Source organism: Trypanosoma conorhini (assembly GCF_003719485.1).
Source record: "Trypanosoma conorhini strain 025E chromosome Unknown Tco_14.4_contig_00312, whole genome shotgun sequence".
Lineage (NCBI taxonomy): Eukaryota > Euglenozoa > Kinetoplastea > Trypanosomatida > Trypanosomatidae > Trypanosoma > Trypanosoma conorhini.
In genome coordinates, this window is record NW_021704401.1 from 1 (window position 1) to 21,712 (window position 21,712).

The 21,712-nt window shown below is 52.5% G+C and overlaps 7 protein-coding genes across 7 annotated transcripts, besides 8 other annotated features; 3 read left to right on the forward strand and 4 right to left on the reverse strand.

The window, feature by feature from the left end:
- Positions 1-2: 2 nt before the first annotated feature.
- Positions 3-449, reverse strand: Tco025E_05387 (60S ribosomal protein L7a; the record flags this gene model as incomplete). The annotated part of the gene is made up of 1 exon (XM_029372286.1): positions 3-449. A coding segment is annotated over one exon (447 nt), but the record flags the coding sequence as incomplete, so codon positions are not given.
- A 199-nt stretch (positions 450-648) lies between these two features.
- Positions 649-754: a microsatellite.
- A 561-nt stretch (positions 755-1,315) lies between these two features.
- Tco025E_05388 (uncharacterized protein) lies at positions 1,316-2,308 on the reverse strand (the record flags this gene model as incomplete). Its single annotated transcript, XM_029372287.1, has 1 exon — positions 1,316-2,308. One exon carries the CDS (start codon positions 2,306-2,308, stop codon positions 1,316-1,318), a length of 993 nt encoding a protein of 330 aa, XP_029227594.1.
- Positions 2,309-2,702: 394 nt separating this feature from the next.
- Positions 2,703-2,732: a microsatellite.
- Positions 2,733-2,890: 158 nt separating this feature from the next.
- Positions 2,891-2,930: a microsatellite.
- Positions 2,931-2,988: 58 nt separating this feature from the next.
- Tco025E_05389 (uncharacterized protein) lies at positions 2,989-15,636 on the reverse strand (the record flags this gene model as incomplete). Its single annotated transcript, XM_029372288.1, has 1 exon — positions 2,989-15,636. One exon carries the CDS (start codon positions 15,634-15,636, stop codon positions 2,989-2,991), a length of 12,648 nt encoding a protein of 4,215 aa, XP_029227595.1.
- A 212-nt stretch (positions 15,637-15,848) lies between these two features.
- Positions 15,849-16,313, reverse strand: Tco025E_05390 (uncharacterized protein; the record flags this gene model as incomplete). Its single annotated transcript, XM_029372289.1, has 1 exon — positions 15,849-16,313. The coding sequence occupies one exon, from the start codon at positions 16,311-16,313 to the stop codon at positions 15,849-15,851; it is 465 nt and encodes a 154-aa protein (XP_029227596.1).
- A 30-nt stretch (positions 16,314-16,343) lies between these two features.
- Positions 16,344-16,428: a sequence feature (A-rich).
- A 300-nt stretch (positions 16,429-16,728) lies between these two features.
- Positions 16,729-16,754: a microsatellite.
- Positions 16,755-16,857: 103 nt separating this feature from the next.
- Positions 16,858-17,901, forward strand: Tco025E_05391 (uncharacterized protein; the record flags this gene model as incomplete). Its single annotated transcript, XM_029372290.1, has 1 exon — positions 16,858-17,901. The coding sequence occupies one exon, from the start codon at positions 16,858-16,860 to the stop codon at positions 17,899-17,901; it is 1,044 nt and encodes a 347-aa protein (XP_029227597.1).
- A 96-nt stretch (positions 17,902-17,997) lies between these two features.
- Positions 17,998-18,026: a microsatellite.
- An 874-nt stretch (positions 18,027-18,900) lies between these two features.
- Positions 18,901-20,538, forward strand: Tco025E_05392 (GP63 group I member a protein; the record flags this gene model as incomplete). The annotated part of the gene is made up of 1 exon (XM_029372291.1): positions 18,901-20,538. One exon carries the CDS (start codon positions 18,901-18,903, stop codon positions 20,536-20,538), a length of 1,638 nt encoding a protein of 545 aa, XP_029227598.1.
- Positions 20,539-20,642: 104 nt separating this feature from the next.
- Positions 20,643-20,676: a microsatellite.
- Positions 20,677-20,882: 206 nt separating this feature from the next.
- Positions 20,883-20,908: a microsatellite.
- A 357-nt stretch (positions 20,909-21,265) lies between these two features.
- On the forward strand, positions 21,266-21,652 carry Tco025E_05393 (uncharacterized protein; the record flags this gene model as incomplete). Its single annotated transcript, XM_029372292.1, has 1 exon — positions 21,266-21,652. One exon carries the CDS (start codon positions 21,266-21,268, stop codon positions 21,650-21,652), a length of 387 nt encoding a protein of 128 aa, XP_029227599.1.
- Positions 21,653-21,712: the final 60 nt, after the last annotated feature.

The window sequence follows — 21,712 nt, forward strand, 5'->3', positions numbered from 1 at the left end:
AGCGGGGCCTTCGTCGACACCGTCTTCTTCGGGTTGTTCTTCTTCTCCTCGGCCACCTTCGACAGACGCTCCTTGCGGGACTTGCGGGTCTCGGGGGCGTACTTCTTCACCAGCTTCAGCAGCTCGTTGCGGCTGGAGCGGTCGAGCACCTTCGTGAACTGGTGGAGCGCCGGCGGCACCTTCAGACGGCGCTGCAGCACACGCTTCTTCCGCTGCATCGTCACGAACGTGGGCCACCGCATGAAGCGGGAAAGGTCGCGGGCGTACGGGACATCGTGGCCAATGCCGAAGTTCTTCGGCCGCGCCACGAAGGGCGAGGGGGCCGCCGACTTCTCCTTCTTGTAGGGCGCCGCAGCCTTGGCGGCAGGCTTCGCGGCAGCCTTCGCGGCGGGCTTGGCGGCGGGCTTGGCGGCGGGCTTGGCGCCCTTCCTCACTTCCTTGCCGGGCATCGTAGTCTGCGCTTGAGGGGGAGCGGCAGTTGAGTAAAGAAGAAAAAAAAAGGGAGGAGGAACGCGGGAGTGCAAAAACGAGGAAAAAAGTGAAGATGTTAGCAAATAAAAAAGATCTAGCAGGTGGCGCTTCGTTGGGGGGAGGAAAAACCCAAGCCAGTAGGCCAGCAGCACGTAAGACAAGGACCGCGTATTCGTCCACGCACACACACACACACACATATATATATATATAAGCAATAGGAACGTAACTCACCCCTCCGCACGTCCACACAGACGCACACAGACGCACACACAGCGACACAACTTTCACCACCAGCCCCACCTCCGCCACAACGGCAGGGGCCTTGAGTTCGCCTCATTCACACAACTCATTCTCAACGCTCGCCGCAGTTGATGCATCTCCGCTGCCCCTGCCTTGCCCTCTCTCCTCTCGCACGCCTCCCTCATTCCACCGATGGCTCCTTACGTGCTTGTTTGCTTCTTTTCTCCCGCCTCACCCACCCCGCTTCCGCGTTGGTGTTGGTCATGTTTCCTCATCCTTTTGAATTGTTGAGGGGATTTAGGGCTTTACGGACCTGTTTCCTCACCCCCCTCACCCGCCTTCTTTTGTTGTTGTTCGTTTTCTCTTTTCTTTTTCCTTCGTTTTTCTACTATCACTTTCGGTTTACTCTCGTCCTCCCGCTTCCACTGCTTTCCACGACAGGAAGCTAGGGCCCCTCCGCGGCCGGGTGGAACTGTTTAAAACGGTGCTGCAGTGGTTGGTACACATCTGCAAAGAGGGCCTTAAAGAGGCGCCAGCAGAGCCAGCAGAGCACCATCACACAGCGGTGGTAGAAGCGCACGGTGGAGAGGGAGGAGAGGAGTCAGCTGACGCTGACCCGCTTCAGGTGTGCGCCGCTGTGAACCACGTTCGCTGGAAGCACGCGCAGGCTGCGACTCTCCGCCTGCGGCGCCCCCAGAGAGCCGCTGCCGGTGGCGGGCGCCATCCCAAGCTGCTTTTCTACATCCCGTTCAATCCTACGCTCCTCACGCTCGACAAAGTAGCGAAACAGTCGCCGAAACGTTGATTGTTCATCCCTGCCGTCCACCTCGTCGTCGTCGTCGTCGTCGCTAAAGCTCAGAGTCGCCTTGCCGCCATTGGCACTCTCGCCACACGCATTGCAAGTGCCACTGGTTTTCTTCATGCGTTGCCTCCGCAGCGCAAAGGATGAATTGCTGACCGAGCGGCGGCTACTCTCCTCGTCGCCGCCGAGGAAGTTGAACTTCGCCTCCATGACGACTCTGTTGCGCCGCTTCAGCTCGGCGCGTATGTGCCGCTCCTCCTCCCGTTTGCCGGGGTGGAAGAAGAAGAGCTCCTGCGTGTTGACGTTCATGAAGCGCACGAGGCCGGCGGAGGTGCGGTACAGCACCCAGCCGTCGGGAATGGGGTCTACGAGCAGCATCTCCTCCACCAGCAGCAGCAGGTCGTCGTCGCGCGGGGAGCGGATGCCAAGGCTGCAGCGAAACTCCTCAATGTCGGCCATCGTGAGGGCGGTGTCGTCGCCGTCGCCGTCGTCCTCGTCCTCGTCGTCGTCCCCCACCAGCGTGAAGGAGTCCCCCGGCGGCTGGGCGTAGTCGTGCAGGAAGCCTAGCGCCATGAATTTCCGCTCCACCCGCCGCCGCGCCGCACGGCGCCAGCGGGCAATAAACAGCCTCACACGAAGCGTCACTACGTACGCCGTGATGCAGGCACCGGCGCCCACCCACGGCAGCCACTCTGGCAACGCCCGCAGCACCGCCCGGCCAGCATCTCCCGCCGTCTCCGCCTCGTACAAGTCACGTCCTATTTTCTGCAGGGTCGCCTTGAGCGGCACCATTTCTCTGGAGACGCCGCAGCGGCAGCGGCGGTGGGGGTTGAGCGGGGGGAGGAGGCGGAATTCACCGGCGGAAGCGCCGCAAACGCAAAAGAAGAAAAAAAAACGCAAACTCCCCCAGCAAGGGAAAGAAGGGCTGTTGAAGTGTGGGCTTTCTTCCCACGCGCAAAAGAAAAGGGGGACTTAAACGGAGAGGAGGGGAAGTCACAGACTACAAGAAACTTGTCTTGCTTCACTAATATCACTGTCTGCCTCTACTTCTTGGCGGGGGGTAGAGGGAAGGGGGGAGGGTGCAAAGTCATTTGCAGAAGCGCAACGGAAGGAGACCGAAAATAGCAATGAAGTGGCAATAAGTTCAAGCGGGAGAGGCAGGAATACAAGGCCCCCACACGCTTGCGGAGGAGGAGGAGGAGGAGGAGGAGGAGGAAAAGAAGGGGTTCCTCCCTCCTTTTTCCCCAACCCCCAAACCCGCCGCCCTCCGCTCTTGCCGCCTCGCTACAAGCACTTAGTCGTCTCTACATCCAGCATGGGGATGCGGAAGAGGCTCCACGACCCCGTCTCCTACACTCACACCCGTCACATTCTCAAGCAACAACAACAACAACAGCAACAATAAAAATAAAAATGACCGTCATGCACGCCGTGTGGCTGCGTCAACGATGCCCGCGCCGTCGCGCTGTCGCCTACGAAATCGTCACAAAAAAGCTCAAACTGTTGACGAAAGTAGACGGCGAAGGCGCTTCCCCCATGGACCTCCTCGAGGCCCGCGTCGACGAAAACTCCGTCCCCGGCGTCGATTGCCCCGCCGCCCCCACCACTGACTTTTGCCGCCTCGACGGGCTGTCGCTCCCCAGCCAGATGACGTGCAGCGGCATGTCAAAGAGGAGAGCCCACTCCACCTCACCCGCACCCGCCGTTGCCGCCGTTGGGGCAGCAGACGCGCAGACCACAGGCATGGGGCAGGTGGACCGCACCTCCAGCAACTTGTAGGGGCTCCCCATCGACGTCTCCGTCAGAAAGGCGCCGCTGCCGCGACTGACCACCGGCGAAAGCCCATATATTTTCTTCTCGCCTGGCAGCACCTCCCACAGCACGTCAAGGGGCGCCTCCGCTGCGCCGCCACTTAAACTCTTTTGAAACCTCACAGCCAAGACGATGTCCTCCTCCTGCTCCGCTGCGTCGGCGCCTTTTCTCCATGCCATCTGGGCTGCGTCCCAGTCTGTGCGAAAGAGCACCTCCTCCTCCAGCTGCTCCGAAGGTGCCGCACCGGCGAGAATAATGTCGTCGTGTAAGAGACTAAACCGCCTTGCCAACACCAACACCATTTCAACGCTGCTGATATCATCTGCCCTTCTACTCAGTGCCCGCGACGCAAAGGCGTGAAGGAGCAGCCGTGGATGTTGCAGAGCGGGTAACCACACGGTGAGTGTCTCTCCCGGCACCCAACTGCTTAGCTGCCGCATCGCCGCCTGCACACGAGACACCGCGGCACTCTGACCCTGCCTCTTCTTAAGCCCCGAGAGAAGCTCCTGCATGTGACCCTTTTCCCAGAGAAAGAGCAGCTGCATGATCTCCCCCCGCGGGGCCTGCTCAGAGTCTTCGGCCGACGTCGTTGGCTCCGCCGTGGCCGGGGCCAACTCCTCGCTGCTCTCCGCCTTGACCAACGCAGGTGGGCCACTGGTGCCGTAAAGGAGTCTCTGCAGCGCGGCATCCATCAGGTCGCGGTACGCCAATGAAGCCGGCTCGTCCCCGCAGAGCACATGGAAGTCATCGTCTGAATGTCGAAGTTCGGCAAGGAAGCCCGTCTCTGAGGTTCCGGCCTTGGAGGCCTCTTCAATGGCAACACTGAGGCTTAGGCTTCTTCCCTCCCTGCCAGAGCCTCCCTCAGTCGCGATCAAGGATGCTCGCTGACGCAGCAGCTCAACCACACATGTGCGAAACCTGGAGGTGGTCATACGAGCCGCATAGATCGCAAACGCCAACTTGTTAAACGCGTTCTCTAGCAGGGCCTGTGGCGATCGCGACAAGCCGGAGTAAACAGTGTCCGCGGTAGAGGGTTTGGAATCCCGCCGACCTAGCAATCGAAGCGACCGTCGCCTTCGTATGTCAACCCCCATGGCTCTTTCGTTTCTCACCCACTTCGCCATAACGCGGAGGAGCAGCGTGAGGTCGTCACGGTCAACGGTTGCGTGCCACAGTGGGGGGAGGGTAGCACCACAGGCGCTCTTCTGCCACAAACTGCGCAGCACAATCTGTCCACTAACAAGGCCCGTATGCAGTTCAATGACGTTTGACATTTTAGCGCACGCTGGCGCGCGACTACCGCCCCGCCCAGAGGAGTTCCTCTTTTTTTCGCTGGCAGAGGAAGAAGCAGGTCGTTCAAGCATCAATGTCGTGCCCTCCCGATGCCACGGCGGGAAAACCCCTTCGTCCTGCAGCAGGGAAAGTAGATAGAAGCGAACAAAGGATGCTTCGTGCATCAGCGTGAGACACCACTCCTCCAGCATCTGCGCACACGCATTATTGTGCCTCATTGCGCCGTACAGGTCCTTTTCACAGCTTGGAGAGCCCCACAAGACAAGAGAAAGAAGCACTGGGAAACGCTCCGCAGTTCCGCTCCGTACCGCGTCCCAAACGCCGTAGCGGCAGTAGCGTGAGAGATATGTGGAGAGGGCCTGGATGAACGCCGCCTGCTCGGAGGCGGCCTCAGGGACTGCCAAGACGGCCATGACGCAGTGCCCCTGATCCGCTGGACGGGTGCGGAAGCAGACGGAGACCGTCTCCATCAGCTGATCCACGTCCTCCGGCGTCGAAACACGGCAGTGGTGGCAGGACAACTTCGCCGCCTTGAAGTAGCGCTCGTAGTGCCCGGTGATGTGCTGCACACTCGTCGAGACCAGGCAGAGTGGCAGGCAGGCGCCGAGGCTGAACCGCAGCCACTCCCCGGGGGAGTGCACCGCCGCGGGCACGTTCCCCACGTAGTCGTACAACGTACTCACCTCACTCTCCCCCTCACTACTCTGCTCCTTGACGGCGAAGAGAAAGGCGTTGTAAAGGCGCGAGGCGACCAAGTCGCATGACGTGTAGTTTAACTTCGCCCAGCAGTAGAAGAAATGGCGAACCATCTCCTCCCCCCCGCGCGTCCCGTCGCCCCCGGCCCACAAACGAAAATCCGCAAGGTCGCCGGTGAAGGACGCAAGATCGCTGACGACGCCTTTGAGCAGGGCGTCAGAGGACGCCGCGTACGCGTCACGCACGTACGCTTCATCCACGACCCTGTTGCCGCGGTCCAACAGGCAATGCAGAACCTTGTACTGCTCCGCGTTGAGCAGAGTGGTCAGCGGGGAGTATAACTGCCCACGCAGCCGCAGAAGAAAATCGCAGTGAACGATCACACCTGAGAGGACATACCAAGCGAAAATTCCACGAAACTCGCACGGCCAGCCGCCTCCCAGCACCTGCACCACCCTATCCAGAAAATTGACCGTAGCGTAGAACTCCTTGTGCGACTCGGCAAGCATCTCAAAGGAGTTGGGTGCGATGCGTGACTGATAGGGTCGCATTAGCTCCGATGCGCTTAGAATAAAGGGCTCCAGTTTACGCGCTTCCCAGCGCCTGCCGAGAATTCCCGCCTCAATCACGCTCAGCGAGCGCTCGACGGAGCAGATGGCTTGCCTAATACTCCTCCATGACTCCTGCAGTCGCTTCTTCCTCGTTTGGTGGTGTGATTCTGCACGCAGCACCCGCACGTGGTAGCCGTTTAGGTCCTTGACAAGCACACCAAGGCGTTCAATCTTACTTCTGCCGTCGCCTGTTAGAAAGTCAAGGTCCTCGCAGAGCAGCGCACTCGCCTCGTGCAAGGCTTCACTGAAGGCCTCGATGGGGTGTTCGTCATCGCCGGGCGTGCTCCCAAAGTATTTCTCCTCCACCGCGTTTCGGGTGAGCGGACTCTGCAGCAGCGTCGTCTGCACCAGGTTGCCCACGTCGGGGGTGAGGAAGAAGTTCGTGATGCTCATGAAGCGCGCCACCAGATTGCCCTGCCTGTCACACGCCACCGTGGCCGGGGAGACGCACACTACGTAAAAGGACGACTTCACCTCCACGTTTTCGCCGTAGAGAGAGACCCTTGCCAGCTGCTTGTGTACCATCGCCTCCCGCAGGGTTGGCTGAAGCGCCAGCAGGGGGCGCAGCTCATGCAGCACAAAGGACGCAGAGGCGTCACAGATCAACAATCCATCGCCCTGCGTTGCCGCCTCCAGCAACTGTTTCGTAAAGTCCTTGCTTAGCGCCGACGTCACGACGCATCCACCGCACATAATTTTAAGGTAGTGCTGCAACACACTCTCAAACGTCGGACTCACCCCGGCAAAGAAGGGCCAGCGAAAATACACCCTTTGCAGTAGCGTGCCCACGCAGAGCCGTTCACTGGTAGAACACGTCGACACTAGCGCGTCATCGGTGATGTCGTTTATGCTGCGGAACAGCAAGGCTACCATAGGATCCTCAAGGTCGGTGGGGGCCGCGATGCCCCAGGCACTCAGGAGGGACTGCAGCTGACGAAATCGTCGTGTCTGCTGCTCCATTGGGAGCATGGCGAAAAAGGCACGATGGGCGGCAACCATGATGACAGAGCCCTCTCCCTTTTCGGCAAATGTCTCTCGCGCGGCTGTTTCCTCCGGGGAGTGGAAGGCACTGAACCCATCCACGATGTCGTAGAGCTGTCCGAGGGCGTGTTGACGCCGAATGCCATCGTTCTTCATCGCATCCATGTCCTCCGAGCGCCTCAGCAGACGAGTCACCTCCGCACGGTCGTCCTCTAGCCTTGCCGAGGTCCGCTGCGCCCGCCGCTCCGCCGCGTCTGCTTTGCTGAGGGAGTCGGAGTAGTCCAGACGCATCTCCCCCAGCCTCCTATTTGTCTCCTTCACCATCTCGCCAAGGCGCGTCGACTCCATGAGAGCCAGAAGGTAATCCGCAATCGCGCCGGCAAACGGAGAAATTTCAGCATAACGCACCTCCCGCAGGGATGTATGCAGCTGTGCGAAGGTCTCATACTTCATCGTGCCAGGCGCCACCGCCAGCAACCTCGGAATGAACTTTGGGGAGGTGACGATGGCCTTGCCGAGCTCCCACATTCCCTTTCCACTCGTCGCACGCAGTTCCTCACCAATAACCTTGCAAACCGCCCGCATCAGCAGCAGGCCTTTTGGCGGGTGTGGCAGCTTGGCAAACTGCTTAATCTGGGAAACCTTCACGGCGGCTAGGCGAGACCCCATTGTGGTGAGCGTCGAGGTCATGTTCCCTGTTTGGGTTTGAATGCCTCCCTCCTCCCGCATGATAAGCGCCCCGATCTGCTCGGCCTCGTGGCGAAAATGGGCGGCCGCGTTTTGATGACGCAGCATGCGCTCCTCCTCGCTCTTGGCGCGGGCGCGAAGCTTCTTGATCTGCCGCTGAATCGCCGCCTTCACCGACTCCGACTTCTGCTCAATGTTTTCCTTGTACTCCCGCATCTTGGCACGGATGGCGGTGGGCAGTTCGGTGATGTGCCGCGACTGGGCAGACTCGCGTCGGAGGCGCTCGAGGAAGTAGCGCAGCCGCTGCGTCTGGAACCCAAACTCCAGCAGCTGCTCCACGCCCAGGCTGAGCTCCGTCTTCATGACATCAAAGACGTCGCAGAGCAGCTGCGTCAGCGGCCGCCCGGCCAACTCCAGCGGGCCCAGCGGCAGCGGCTGGACGGTGCGACCAAGATTGCCGCCCTGCACCACAGCCTCGTACATCACCTGACGATTCGCCTCCTCCGTTTGCAAGAGGGCGTGCACGAGCCCCCACAGCATTTCCGGCGCCCGCAAGGAGACGGGAATCATAGAGGAAATTAGGGGAATCGTGTCGCCGAGGCGCTTCAGCTCTCCGTAACTCAGTATGTGCGTCACAATACACAGCCGTTTGCAGATGCGCTGCGTGAGCTCAGAATACTCGGCCGGTGTTAGTCCACCGGAGCCCCGCCGCACACCCCGCCTGCCGTGCAGGAGGAACAATAGACCCTCCAACGTAAAGAGCTGCGTGACGTCACCGCTCCGCACGATGGCGTCCAGCGAACCCATCGGCCACGCGAGCCCCAAGACGCAGTTCGGCACAAACACAACCAACCTGCCCTCATTTCTGCAGATGTGTTGGATGATTTCCATGAGATCCTTCTTGAACCGCCCATCCGCGTCATCGTTGGCGTAGTTATCACGAAGAAATGCGACGTGGGTGCGCACCGACGAACCCCACACACGCAGGGCGCGGCGGATGCCATTATCGTACCTTCCAACAAGCGCCACGTGCGTCTGCTGCTGTCGCAGGTACTGATGCAGGGCCGATATTAACCTTGAGGTCCACTGTGAGGTGTAATTGGCGTGCGAGAGACGTGGAGCCACCAGTATGCCCGGAAGATTTGCGGGCATCCTCCGCTGGAGCAAGGAAGGTGGAGAAAAGAGAATAATTCCGCCCGTGTCGACGTTAGGCGGCTCCTCAATGGCGTTGGACTGCAGGGCCTCTTCGTACGCCCGCAGCCACTCTTGCACCACCCCGCTGGTGCAGGGCGGCAGATCCGTCCCCCCCTCCTTCTCCTCCACCGCAGTCTCCTCCTGCAAGACACCGAGGGAGACTCGTTCGTTCCCAAAGCAATTTTTCAAGCGGGTGCTAGCCAGTTCCGTTAGCTCCGACTCAAACCCCCGCTGTCGCTCGTTGTCGTCAATCATGTTTGCGTAAAAGGCATACACGGCGTTAAGGATGATCTTTGCCGTCCCGGGGTCATCCCAGGAGTTGGCAAGAAAGCGCAGGGCTCGGTCAGATATTTTGAGGAATAGGTGCAAGTACGAGGTGCGGGCCTTGTTGGTCAAATTAAACGCAAAACTGCTGTCGCACGCCTGCTGCTGAGGCACGCCCTCCTCGCCTTGGTGCATCGGCAAGGCGACAACGCCGCCCTCGCTTGCCTGCGCACCCCCCAGCTCCGTGGGCATCAGCCGTATGGCAGTCAACTGGGCGGCGGCAAGAAATGCACTGATGTCGGTGGAAACAGTCACCCCGCGCCTCTCCGCGCAGACGGCCTCAAAAAGCTTTTCCACCGCCCCCACAACCTCGGCATCCTCGAGCTCCGGTAGTCGCAGTTGCACCACGGCGTTCTCCACCGCCACGTCGAAGGAGGCGTCTGGCGCCGCCGTCCCTACACAGACAAGATCGTCGATGGGAATATACCCACGCGAAAGTGTGCAAATCGCAGAAAAGCGATTAATGAAGGAAAAGAGATGCATCACCGGTGAGGAGCTATTTTTCCCAGCTAGACTTACATCGTCGACACAGAGAACCAGCTTTCGTCCAATGGAGGGTCCATAACTCTTGGACTGACGCAAAGTCATCCTGCATTGCAAAGCCTCCGTAATCTCAAGCGGCCTGCATGCGGTGCTGTTACAGACAAGCTGATGCACCCACCACCGGTTACTTCCCATTTGACGCAGTATAGCCGACTTACCCTGCCCCTGGCCTCCGACAATTAACACCGACTGGCCGGCGTCAATCAAATACTCCAACGCGGTCAGGGTTGTCTCGCGCGAGGGAAATGGAAAAAACTGCGACCATGTACGCTGGTAAGTACCCACGCCATCCCATTTCCGCGTCCACATGGGCGCAAATCCAGCCTCGGCCGTGGTTGTTGCCGCGTTATCTATCTTTCGCCAGCCAACGGGCGTCGCAATGTAAAGCAAAACATCATCCTCCAGTGGTGGCAACACATCTTCCGTGAAACCAATCTCCTTGGCTACTCTGCTTAGCTTCAACTGGGACTTTTCAAGGACGGTTTGTAGCACCTGACGCTCCTCCGCAGGTAGGCGCCACCCGAGGGACCAGCAGACCGCAAAAACAGCACACTGCAGTGCGAAAGCCCGATCCGTAATCCATTCCTCGCGGCTCACGCAACGTGACTTGGCATACGAGTACCACTTTTTATACAGCTGGGAGCACCTGGAAGCCACAGCAAAGAGATTTTCATACGACACCGGCGCCCGCTTAACCGTGTGACGCGTATCAAGGATGTAGTCAATCAGAGTTATCATAACAGCATATGCCACACCCGCATGATAGCTTGGCGGGGTGGCAAGAAGCTCCCTAAAGAACGTCTTCCAACGCGTTGGCGCTGGCACAGCAAAAAGGGAGAAATCGGCGATCACACGAGGGTTGGCTGTGTTAAGTTCTGGCGTCACCGCAATGAGGCGCGCCGCGGGGCCTTTTATAAAATCTGGCCCCGAATACGGCCGCACTCGCGCAAAAGCCGGAGCATCAAAGACAATAGACACCTGTGAAAAATCTGCATCCTCGATAACGACAGCATGCGTTACCAACGGGTCCCAATGTTTGGCTATGGCGCTAAGCAACCCGGGCCGACACGCATCACCGTAAATTTCCGTGCAATTCACCAAGCGAAAGGAAATGACAGCGTGGTGTAAATCACCGACCCAACGCCTCCAAAGTCGTGTCTTACCAGAGTAGTCTGGTCCTACTAGCACGACGTTAGGATTCACTGTCATGAAGCGGGTAAAGCGATCCAGTAGAGCCTCAAATCCTGAGGCTGCTTCCACTTGAACCAATGCATCGACCCATGAATCCTGTGAAACACCAAGCGTATGCAGCATGTTCCACTCCACCAGCTTTTGTAAAGGTTCATTGGACTCAATTGCCTGCCAAAATTGGTGTAAAAATGATATACAAAATCGTACAATAACTGCTCCTTTGCTAAGCTCCATGGCAGCACGTGTTACGGCAAGTAAATTGCTGGTGGTAAAGATTGTAGGAGAAAACTCAATAAGTTGCGCGTACATCAAGGCCAGTCCTTGACCTAGCGTCATCCACTTTGAAACTCCAAGCACATAAAGTGAAAGTTGGGTAACCACAGTGAGGTCTACGGGTATCACGTGGATAGGGCGAAATGTGAGGGAAAGACTCGTCGGGATTTTATCTATGGTCGTCGTTGTAAGAACCATCTGAAAGCAGGGGTCTTTTTGGACGTACTTCGTTGTGCCATCCGCTTCAAGTGCAATTTTGTCAAAGCCTCCATCGCTCGGCCGCTTTTCCAACTGAGATGCAGCCTCAATGCTCCGAAGTAGATTAGTAATGGGAAAAACAAGGTGTCTCGCAAGAAGGTCAATGTCTTTTAGACAAAATATGGCACCCACACCCAAGGCCCCACGTAAACCCTGCAGGATCCCTTCCAACGTAAGCGTCGGATGGCACTGAAGACACCACCAAAAACGACCCAAGAATTCGGCACAATATTGAGACGACGGGGCCCGTGCCGGTGCCCCAATGATAATCGGCACAGATGAAGCTGCAAACGACACGAAAACAGAGTACAGTCCGCGTTCAATGTATTCTGGGGCTAACACAGGGATCGTGTAGTTCCCCAAAAACTCCATGCCATACGGGAGTCGAAAACCTAAAGTTTCAACATAAATTTTATCATTTTCCATGAAGGTGTGTATCATGGCAGTTTTGTTAAGATCCTCCTTTGTCTGAATACCTGCTTTTATGGCCAATTGAACTTCTCGTCTGGAACATAAAAAGAAGGTAATGACACTAGAAACAAGCTTCCGTTCACCACTTTCCATGGGTGCGGCTGCGAGTCGTAAATACTCTTCCATAAGATCCTTTAAGCGTGTCGCATACGAACTAACACCCATACCACCTGCAAGCGATAAAGCCTCAAGTAAATCTCGGTTATGAATAATGCGAAGAGCCAGATGGGCTATTTGTACACAAGAACCACGCAACCAATTCATGGCGTCGACATGATAGTGGCTTTCGACACACGCCTGTAATTCGTGGAGTAAGGAGGAACGCAGGGTCGCTTCAAATGTCTTCATCCATCGATCAATAGGAATGGCAGATAACTTAATTGGCTCTTCCGCCTTAAGTATGGCACCATCTGCTGTGATGAATGTAGTCACTGCATTTCTCTCAACTCCAACATCACAAACACGACTGTACATTTTTGAAAGTAATTGCGTCAGTCGTGTGTTATCAAGCACGGAAACAAAAGAACTCAGCTCTCCGTCACTGAGAAAATAGAACCTAGGAAAAGACTCTCGCTTTGCATCTAATAAACCCATAACTACTTTTCGAATATCACTCAAAATAGTAGACGCCAAAGTAAGTTGTTCCTGGATATTCTCTTGTATCATGGCGGTAAAAAGGGTATATTGAGTTTTCTGCAAAGCCGTCGACAAAACACTGAAAATACCATTTACTGAGCCTATCTTCTCATGCAAAAATTTCCATTCGCGTCCTCCAAGGGCAGGGGTCTCACCTTCTGCTATCGCATCCAGCGTCATGCCAAAATACATTGCTTCCAGCCATTCATATTCAATTTCAGTCCAATTAGATAACGTGGTTCGCATTCTTTCAACGGCTAACTCCCATTCATTGATAGAATTAACCACATATTGGCTTACAGAAACCTGCTGACGTAGCATTCTTAAATCAAGTAGAAAGGTTTCTAATTGAGAAGATATAGAATCTCTGCATAAAGGAGATAAAGCAAAAACACCCTCTGTTCCTTCAATCACATTAAAGACAAAGCGGGTCCTTTTTGCTTCACTTTTCATTCGCTCCAAAGAGGCTTCGGTTTCAAAATCAACGGTAGCTGGATCCACTATTTGCTTCAATTCATCAAAGTGGGATTGAATCCTAGATTCTAGTATTAACTGCAACGGAGAACTAGAGTCTATTTGTATTTTAGTATTTACATCCTTTCCAATAATACGTGAGATTTCTTTCCAGTGATTTTTGCGAAGTCCTGGTGCTGTAATACATATGAGAATCCCTTCCAGAGATTCAAACTCAGCTAATACGTGCTCTTGTTGACGACCAAGCCGCACCAATCCTGGATAGGCCCGAAGACCACGCGTAGAACTGTGAAGAAGACGTCGACAACGCTGGACATAGTCAATCATTTTTGTGGCATTCAACATATTGATGGGTTGGTTGTAATATTCTCGAACTGCAGTTGATTCAAAAACGGCATCCCAAAATTGTTCTAATACGTCAAAAATGCGTAATATAGGGAAAAAATCTTCAAAAGAATCCACGCTTTCAATTTCCAGTGCTTTCTCACAATATTTTATGTGTTCAATTCCCTTTAGAACTTTATCAACAATAACCCGAAGTTCTTCGCATGTTTGAGCGGCGATATCGCATACGTCAAGGTTAAATAAACTCAGGAGCTCATCTACTCCATCGCTTATCATTTGCACGTATCTTCGTATACTGTTTCTAAATTCGCCTAATTTTTCTATGATAAATGGCTTGCTTTTTGTACATATTTCAAGCGATTCTGAAGCTAGCTGCATCAACTCATTTGGGCACCGCATCAACTCCAATGCAATAGCATAAAGTTGGTTTTCCACCGGTATTTGAAGAATTTCTAAGCAATTAAACCATCCTATCACCTGATTGCAATCCTTCTGTTTAACCTTATTTGACAGAATTTCAGTCTCAGCAACAACCCGGCAAAATTCTTCTAACTCTTCAACGGTCTTGGGCTCCTTATTTAAACATGCGTTTTGGCAACGGTAGTTCTCCACAGCAGTTGTAATGTAGGAAAGAAGATCACTTTTTAGTGCCGCCAAATATTTTTCCAAATATGTTGTCCAGTGTTCCACATACCATTTTTTCACCTCTGTACAATTTATGGCAATACAACCAGAAACCACAACATCTGGGGAAGTTTTTGCAATCTTTCCAATAGTTTCACGAAGTAAATGAACCTGATTTTGAATACTTGTCTCGTTGGCACGACTAAAGTACGCCCCATTTATTGGTGGCAAAGTTGCAAAACGGGCATATTCTCTTGTCAACTCCTCAATCCTAGACCCTGCGGCATCCAGAGAATTCATTAATACGCCTTTTAAAGACAACTCATCGGCATCAAACGAGTTTAATGTACACCTCTCAAAATCAAGAGTTCGCATAATGACAGCCTCTGGAGTGGGAAGATTGTTAAAACTATCAAGCAACTCATCCAACAAATCAGCAAGACCAAAACGCAACGAGGCAAAAGAAGGTGAACACGGCAAACCCGAGTCACTAACCGTAAGCTGAACCTCGATCAGCGGTGTTTTACGTGCCCTTGAAATTGGTATAACATCATCTCCAAGGCCCGTAAAAAAATGTACCAAATCCTGCAATGCTTCAACAACAAGAGTTCTAACTCCATTAACAAGAAATACACGCACAGCCAAAAATATGCGTTTTAGATCGCTCCCATTTAGCATTTGGGAATCCAGGAAAATAAACTGTCTTGATCCCCGAATTCCGCTAAACAAAAGCATTTCTAACTGTGTATAAAACTCAACTCTTATCCGAGTAAACGCCGCCCGCATTGAGCTTCCAAGTTGAGCTAGAAATGAATCAGCACTTGTTGTCCATTGATTCGTAGAAATATTAAAGATAGCCAGTTTATCAAATCTATTTACCCATAAATCTTGAAGACGTGTGAAAAACTGGTGCGTTCGCTTGCCCCATGGTAATGACTCTTTTAAAAGGGTAACAGATAACTTAAACTGCAAAGCTAGTTCAAAACGAGCATCCTCAGATGTCACCACTTTTTTGGAAGTCACAGATAAATTTTCGGTCTCACCTAAGCATAATGATGATATAATTCGACGAAATTGTATATTTTCATTCATGTATTGATACATGGATTGACCGCAGGCCCTAATGTAAAGTCGCTTGATCTCAGCCACCACTTGTTCAACAGCACTCTTGTATTCTGCAGTCATACCTTGCGTTGCCAAAATAACAATACGTCTTAGACTTCCTCTGTCATGAACTAAATGCTTTTCCGCAATTTTCTCATAAAAATCAATAAATAACGAGGCGCGCAAATCCCGATCCGATTTTGATGACATCGTACCCCTTTCTTCGCAAGTTTCAGTGGGAAACCTCACAATGCGTTGCTTAAAACCAGATTCTTCTTTTTTGAAATACACCCCTTTTCCATTGAAACGAAATGTCCCAATATATGGCGAATAATGGCATCCAATCCTCGAACTAGGTGTTGAGGAATTACAATACCGTGAGCACAGGGGATCAAACAACTGACTTTCTCGAAGCTCGGGAAAGTAGGCTGATTCGGTTAGGCCAGTGTAGTCTGGTGTAACCCCCACTGAACAAAAGTCAAACGTCACACCATAGCCCAAACCTGAAACAATTTGGAGAAAGGGCCTGGGAATTCCATCCAAAAAATATGCGATGACCCTCTCAAATCGAAGCGTAACACTACTTTCGTGCTGTAGGTCCATTGTCCTCTACTATCATTCTTGTGATTATTAATTAAGGTATTTTTTATTTTAAAAAAATTTTTTGAAAAAAAGGCCAAAACACACACACATAGATACTGAAATAAAGCACAGAAATTGTGTAACTGGTATTTTTTTTAAATCAAAGTAATCCTGTCTTCCTCCAGAAGCTTCATGAACTGTCCCCAAAGAGTTGCAAAAGAAAAAAACACAAGTTACATTTGCCTAAGTTTCTTGAAATCAAAGCGATATTCCGCACCTTGTTTCAATTGGTCCGTTACAAATTGCAACCATGCAAGCTGTGTAACACCTTCTTCACAGTGATGTGCGTTGATGCGCTTCAGTTCATACTCGTAATCCTCCATCATAATACAAATGCGATTTCTCATAAGCATACCGCGACAGGTATATACCACACCGTAAAGTACGACACCCATGCTTATGGCCGGCGGCAATGGCCTGGCGTAGTATATACTGTTTTTGAAGATGTGACGGGGGCCCCATAATTTAAATACAAGCATCACACTTGCTGTGGAAAAGGTCACACATCCGATAAAATAATGCCAGGCACGGCTTTGGTGTCGAGCTAATACCTCTATCCGATCGGCAACCTGCTGACGTTGCACGCGGCCAATCTCGGAAATGTACCGGGAGAACTCTTCCCTTTGATCCGACGGCATTCCCACGGGGAACTTCGAATAAAGCACCACCAAAGAAAAAAAGCAACAAGCAGAACAAGAAAAGGGCAAAAACAAAAATCAATAATAATAATACTAAAAGAAACACCGAAACGCACGCGGTACAGCAAGAAAAAAAAGGAAGAACGAAAGAACGAACGAAAGGAAGCGCCGGCGGGCGGGCCGCGGCCGCCGCCTCCCGCCCCAAGAGAAGCAGCAGCTCCACCAAACAAGGAGAGCGAAGCCAAAGAAAAGAAAAGCCGTTCGGCTCCAGCCATGCGCAAGACGCATAGGCGACCCCGCCCTTTTCTGCCGCCGCCTGCTATCGCCCGTCTTCTCTTTTTCGTTTGTTGTTGCTGTTGCTTGTTCCTTTGCGTACTTGCCGCGGCCACCCCCGTCGCATTTCCTTTACTTCCACTTTTTTTTTCTTCTTTTCTTTTTTTTCAGCAAGCCCGCCTTCCGGGAGGAGAGGCGCGGGCAGGAAAATAAAAAGGAAAAAAAACGCCTGCACGTATACGCGAAGACGCGCGTTGGTGCCGGGAGGGGGATGCCATCTGCGCCACCGCCGCCGCCCGCGAGGCGCCACCGCCGACCGTTTGTGACGTCGTTTGTTGCGGATGTGATTCCTTTTTTGCCCGCGAAGGACCTAATTGTTTGTGCGGGTGTTTGCCGAATTTGGAGGGAGGAAGCAAACTCACTTTCACTGTGGAGAGCCCTTCTCGCTGACAACCCGGCCACTGCGATGTATGCTTATAGCCGCCTTCCACTTCGTGAGATTCAGAAAATCCTGTTGCAGCGAACTCCTTTGCCTGTAATAGAGACAAACTATGTAGAAGTTAGCTCTACTTCTAATAGAGTTGCATTTGTTCACCGTTTAGAGCAAAGACCGGAAGCACAATCGAGAGTGTTTATGCACCGCGAGAGCACAAACGAGCTCAGTGGGCGAGGATTTTCTTCTGGATTGTCATTTGTACGAACCGTGCATAACGAGATAGACGAGTCGAACATTGACAGTGGCGCAGCTTGTTCAAACTTGAGGAGGCGGGCCGGATCCATGATGAAGGAGATGGAATCTCTTCAGTCTTACATGAGGTTATTGAAGGAACAATTTTCCGCGTCGACACATCTTCTTGCTTCGCTCCGTCTGCAGATGCCAAGTCGCGGTGCCGTTTTACTTCGCCGGGAGTGTTTTAGGGATTGGAAAAGGTTAAAAACGTTTGAAGAATTGGTTGTCAATTCTCTCTACTCAAGTATAGAAGGTCCGCCGCCAAGTGGAGGGGTTCGATCCTTTGTACACGCTGAAATGGTGGGACTTGGTGAGGTGGGCTCACCGTTTCACCTGCATTGGTGCCGTTTTAAAAACTCGCTTCCATTGAATGACACTTACTACGACTATGTGGATTTCCTGTATTCATATGGTCCTGGTACTTTATATCCCACAAAGATTTCACCCCTTGAAGAGGCTGAAGTGAACCGAAAGCTTACGCGCTTTCAACGGCTCCGTGATATTGTCACCGACGTCATCAATCGAAGAAATAGCGAATCAAGAAACATTTCCTGGAATTGCCTTATCCAGTGCTTGGAAAGGTAATGGCTTGTTAGGGGGTCTTAAGGCCGTAGGAGAAGAAGCTGGGCATCGAAGTGGCTGAGCAATTTGCTTTTGATGTATACGCCCATCATTCTTGCTTTATTATTATTATTATTATTTTTGTTTTAGAAACCCGGATATCTGAGATCTTTTTTTTATCAGCTTTATTTTGTAAACTCTCAGAAATTATGGACGGTTGCAGGAGGGAGTGTGTCGCCTGTTGAGTTTTTATTTGTTTGGATTGGCGATTGCTAAGGGCGCCCTACACTCACTCGCGATGTGTGATACTCAGTGTTGCGGCCTAGAGGAAATCTATGAACTTCAGAGCAATGGAGGTAGTGTGGGCCTCAGAGAGTGTGGCTTTTCGAATGCGGTGGTGGTGTTTGTCCCCCCAACGCCTTAACATTCCTCCGGAGGAAAACAAGGTGATTCACACACGCACACACACCGACGAAGGTGCGGTCTATCTACATATAAATTTGGTATACTCGATCAAGGCAAAGACGTGAGAAACTTCAATAGTTGTCTTCACAAAAATTGGATCAGCAAGCAAAAGGGGGGAAAAAATGAGGTGCGATGCCATCGGCAAAAGAAAGTGACCGTGGGGAAAAGTTTTGCAGTAAGGAGGGAGCTACTGGCGACCGAGGTGACCTCTTCGTACGGATGTCAAGCACGGCAGAAAGGGGAAATAACTAAAGAGTTTGAGCCCCATCACTGCATCCGCGTGGATTATTTCGTCAATCGCCCTAAAATGAATGAACGTTGCGTTCATGAAGTCCAAACGCTTTAGCATGAAAAGGACGCCAAGCTGGCCCTTTACCATTGTGCTCCGTCTATTTTTTTTAACAGATGTCATAACTTACTGTTGCCGTATATTATCGAGTCTAGCGCAATTATCCCACCTGTACATTTTTTTTTGTATAGCTAGATAATATATTCTCCCAACATACAGGCAGTGAACTTGTGATGTTGCAAGCCCAGGGACCAAAAGACTACTCAAGGATGGGACACGCTTTTCAAGCCATTCTGCTGCTCCTCTGCTGTGCCAATGTGGGTCTCGTCCATGCTGAGCGGCGCTGCATCGTCGATGAACTCGCGAATAAGTCTGGGCCCCTGACGACAGTGGTCGAGCTGGAGCTGCCAAATCGGGACCGCGGTATGGCGCAGTTCTTTACTGCCTCTGTAAAAGGATGGGCACCTATCCGTATAATGGTGTTCACGGAGGACCTAAGCAATCCTTCGAAGTACTGCATCGCCGCGGGAGAGTCGCGTCCGGACTTCACTGGAGGCACCCTTGTGTGTGAGAATTATGATATTTTTACACCGGAAAAAAGGTCCATCTTGGTGAATAAGGTTATCCCCCAAGCGATCAAGATGCACATGGATCGACTCCTCGTTGAACCACTGGAAAACGGAATAGTTATTCCAATCTACACATTTGGTATATGCAGTGAGTTTACAGTGCCCAGCTCCCACCACACAACGGGTGTGTTTGGCGCGGATATGTATTTGTACGCCGCCACTGGTCCATCAGGAGGTTCGGTTCTTGCGTGGGCTCTTACATGCTCTTTGCTCATGAATGGACGTCCGGTTGTTGGTGTGATAAACTTTCCTACCAAGTCTATAAGTGACACAGAGTATAGTATTCGTGTTTTCACGCATGAGGTCGCACATACGCTTGGATTTTTTGCTGGCATGATGCGACGCCACAGTATGGTACATACGGCATCTGGGGTACGTGGAAAACCAAACGCTGTGTTATTTGTGTCCTCACCGAATGTACTGGAAGTGACTCGTAAGCAATACAACTGCACGACTGCCCCTGGAATGGAGCTGGAGGACGAGGGTGGGGGTGGAACGGCATTGTCGCACTGGAAAAGACGCAATGCAAAGGACGAGCTGATGGCAGGCATCGCCGGAGTCGGCTACTACACGGCGCTGACGATGGCTGCTTTTGTGGACATGGGCTTTTACCGGGCGCAGTGGGAGATGGCGGAGCCGATGGCATGGGGCAAAAACTCTGGATGTGATCTTCTGACGCAGAAGTGCCTGACCAACGGCGTCACCGAGTATCCGGAAATGTTTTGTACCTCGCCTGACAATCCTTTGTTGTGCACTTCGGATCGCCTGGCCCTGGGGTACTGTGCTATTTACACCCACCAAAACGCTCTTCCTGCACAGTTTCGGTACTTTACGAATCCCAAAATTGGCGGTACTTATTCCAACTTGATGGACTACTGCCCTTACATTGAAGATTATTTCAACACTCGGTGCCTCGATGGTTCAGCAAGGATTATGCCTGGTAGCCGAGTTGGCCCATTGGCAAGGTGTTTCAAAACGGATGGGCTTCATGATTTTGTTGGTGCAATTGGCGACGTGTGTGCTGATGTGTTGTGCGAGAATGAAACGTTGAAGGTGCGATACTATGGTGATAGCACCTGGCATGCATGCCCAGAAGGCGGCAATATTACACCAAGAGGCTTCTTCACGGGGGGAATAATTCTGTGCCCAAGTTACATTGAAGTTTGCTTTGCCTCCGAGGCACGCAGTGCCGCTGAAGATATGAGTAACTTGTTTTCAATTTACTCATCAATTGCAGTGTTCGTACTGTTCACGCTTTTAATATTAATGTATTGGTAATGGCAGATAACACGCCTTGCAAAAGTTGCACGTACAATGTGCCTGCCAGTTATATATTGGTTTGAGTTCGCCTTGGAGACAGATTTCTCCAACTGACAACTACCTTTCTTTTCTTTTCTTTTCTTTTTTGTTTTTATTGATGCTGAAAAAAATGTGACAAAAAAACTAAGTTTTCCTCTCTATTATATGTTTTAAATTTTTGTCTCTTTAAAGATGTCTACTGCAAGCGGCGCACGAGTAAATACAAAGGCGTGCGTAACAGCATATGGGAAAAATTCCGCCCACTGTGTTGGAGGTTGTTTGTCCTCACTTCGTCAGCGGGAAGTGATACATATTTTCCACCGTTTTTTTTTTGTTTTGTTTTGTTTTTCTCCCTGTTCCGGAGTGCGATGAACCGTACGGGCAGAGGTGGCGGTGCATTGCATGGGCGAAAGCCAAGAAAGTTCAGGCGACCTGCGGGGCGGGAAGGTCCCACTGGGTCGAACTTTCGAGCACCGCGGCGGTGTGCCTGATTTGCTTTTCTCTCCCCGCGAGGTGTTGGGTGCCTCACGCCGCTGGCACCGCGTTTGACTGCTTTTGTTTTGTTTTGCTGTTTGTTCTCAGTAGTTTGCTCCTTTTTTGTCGCTTCTCTCTCTTTTTTCTCCTCCCGCGGAGAGGGCCTGTGCTGCCGCCGCCACCACCGCGACTGCCGCTCGAAGGGAGACCCCACGTGCACTTTTCTCGAACGATGCGCCGGCCACGCCGCACCGCGCCGCTCCTCACACTGATGCTGCTGCTGCTGCCGCTGCTGTGCGCAGCCGCCGGGTGCCTCGGAGACGCTCCCGCCGGAGTTGCGCGGGGGGAAGAGGCATCGCAGGAGCCACGGCGGGAGGAGGGCACAAGTAACACACCAAAAGACCCAAACGGTGATGATCATCAGCTAAGTGCTGGCAGCGCACTGCCGGGCAGTGGCGTGGGGCCGGCGAAGGCAGGCATTGTTACGACACCGCAAAGCTCAGCCCGCAGAGGGAACGATGAGCAGACGCCTGCAGTGCTGCCGGCAAATGCAGAATCAGAGGGAACCAGTCGAGGTGTGGACGCAGGCAGCCTTTCACCGAAGGTAAGGCGGTGTTGAGGAAAAGCCGATCAAGAAAAGCCAAGAAGTCAAGTTCAAGTAGTACAACGAACAAGAACA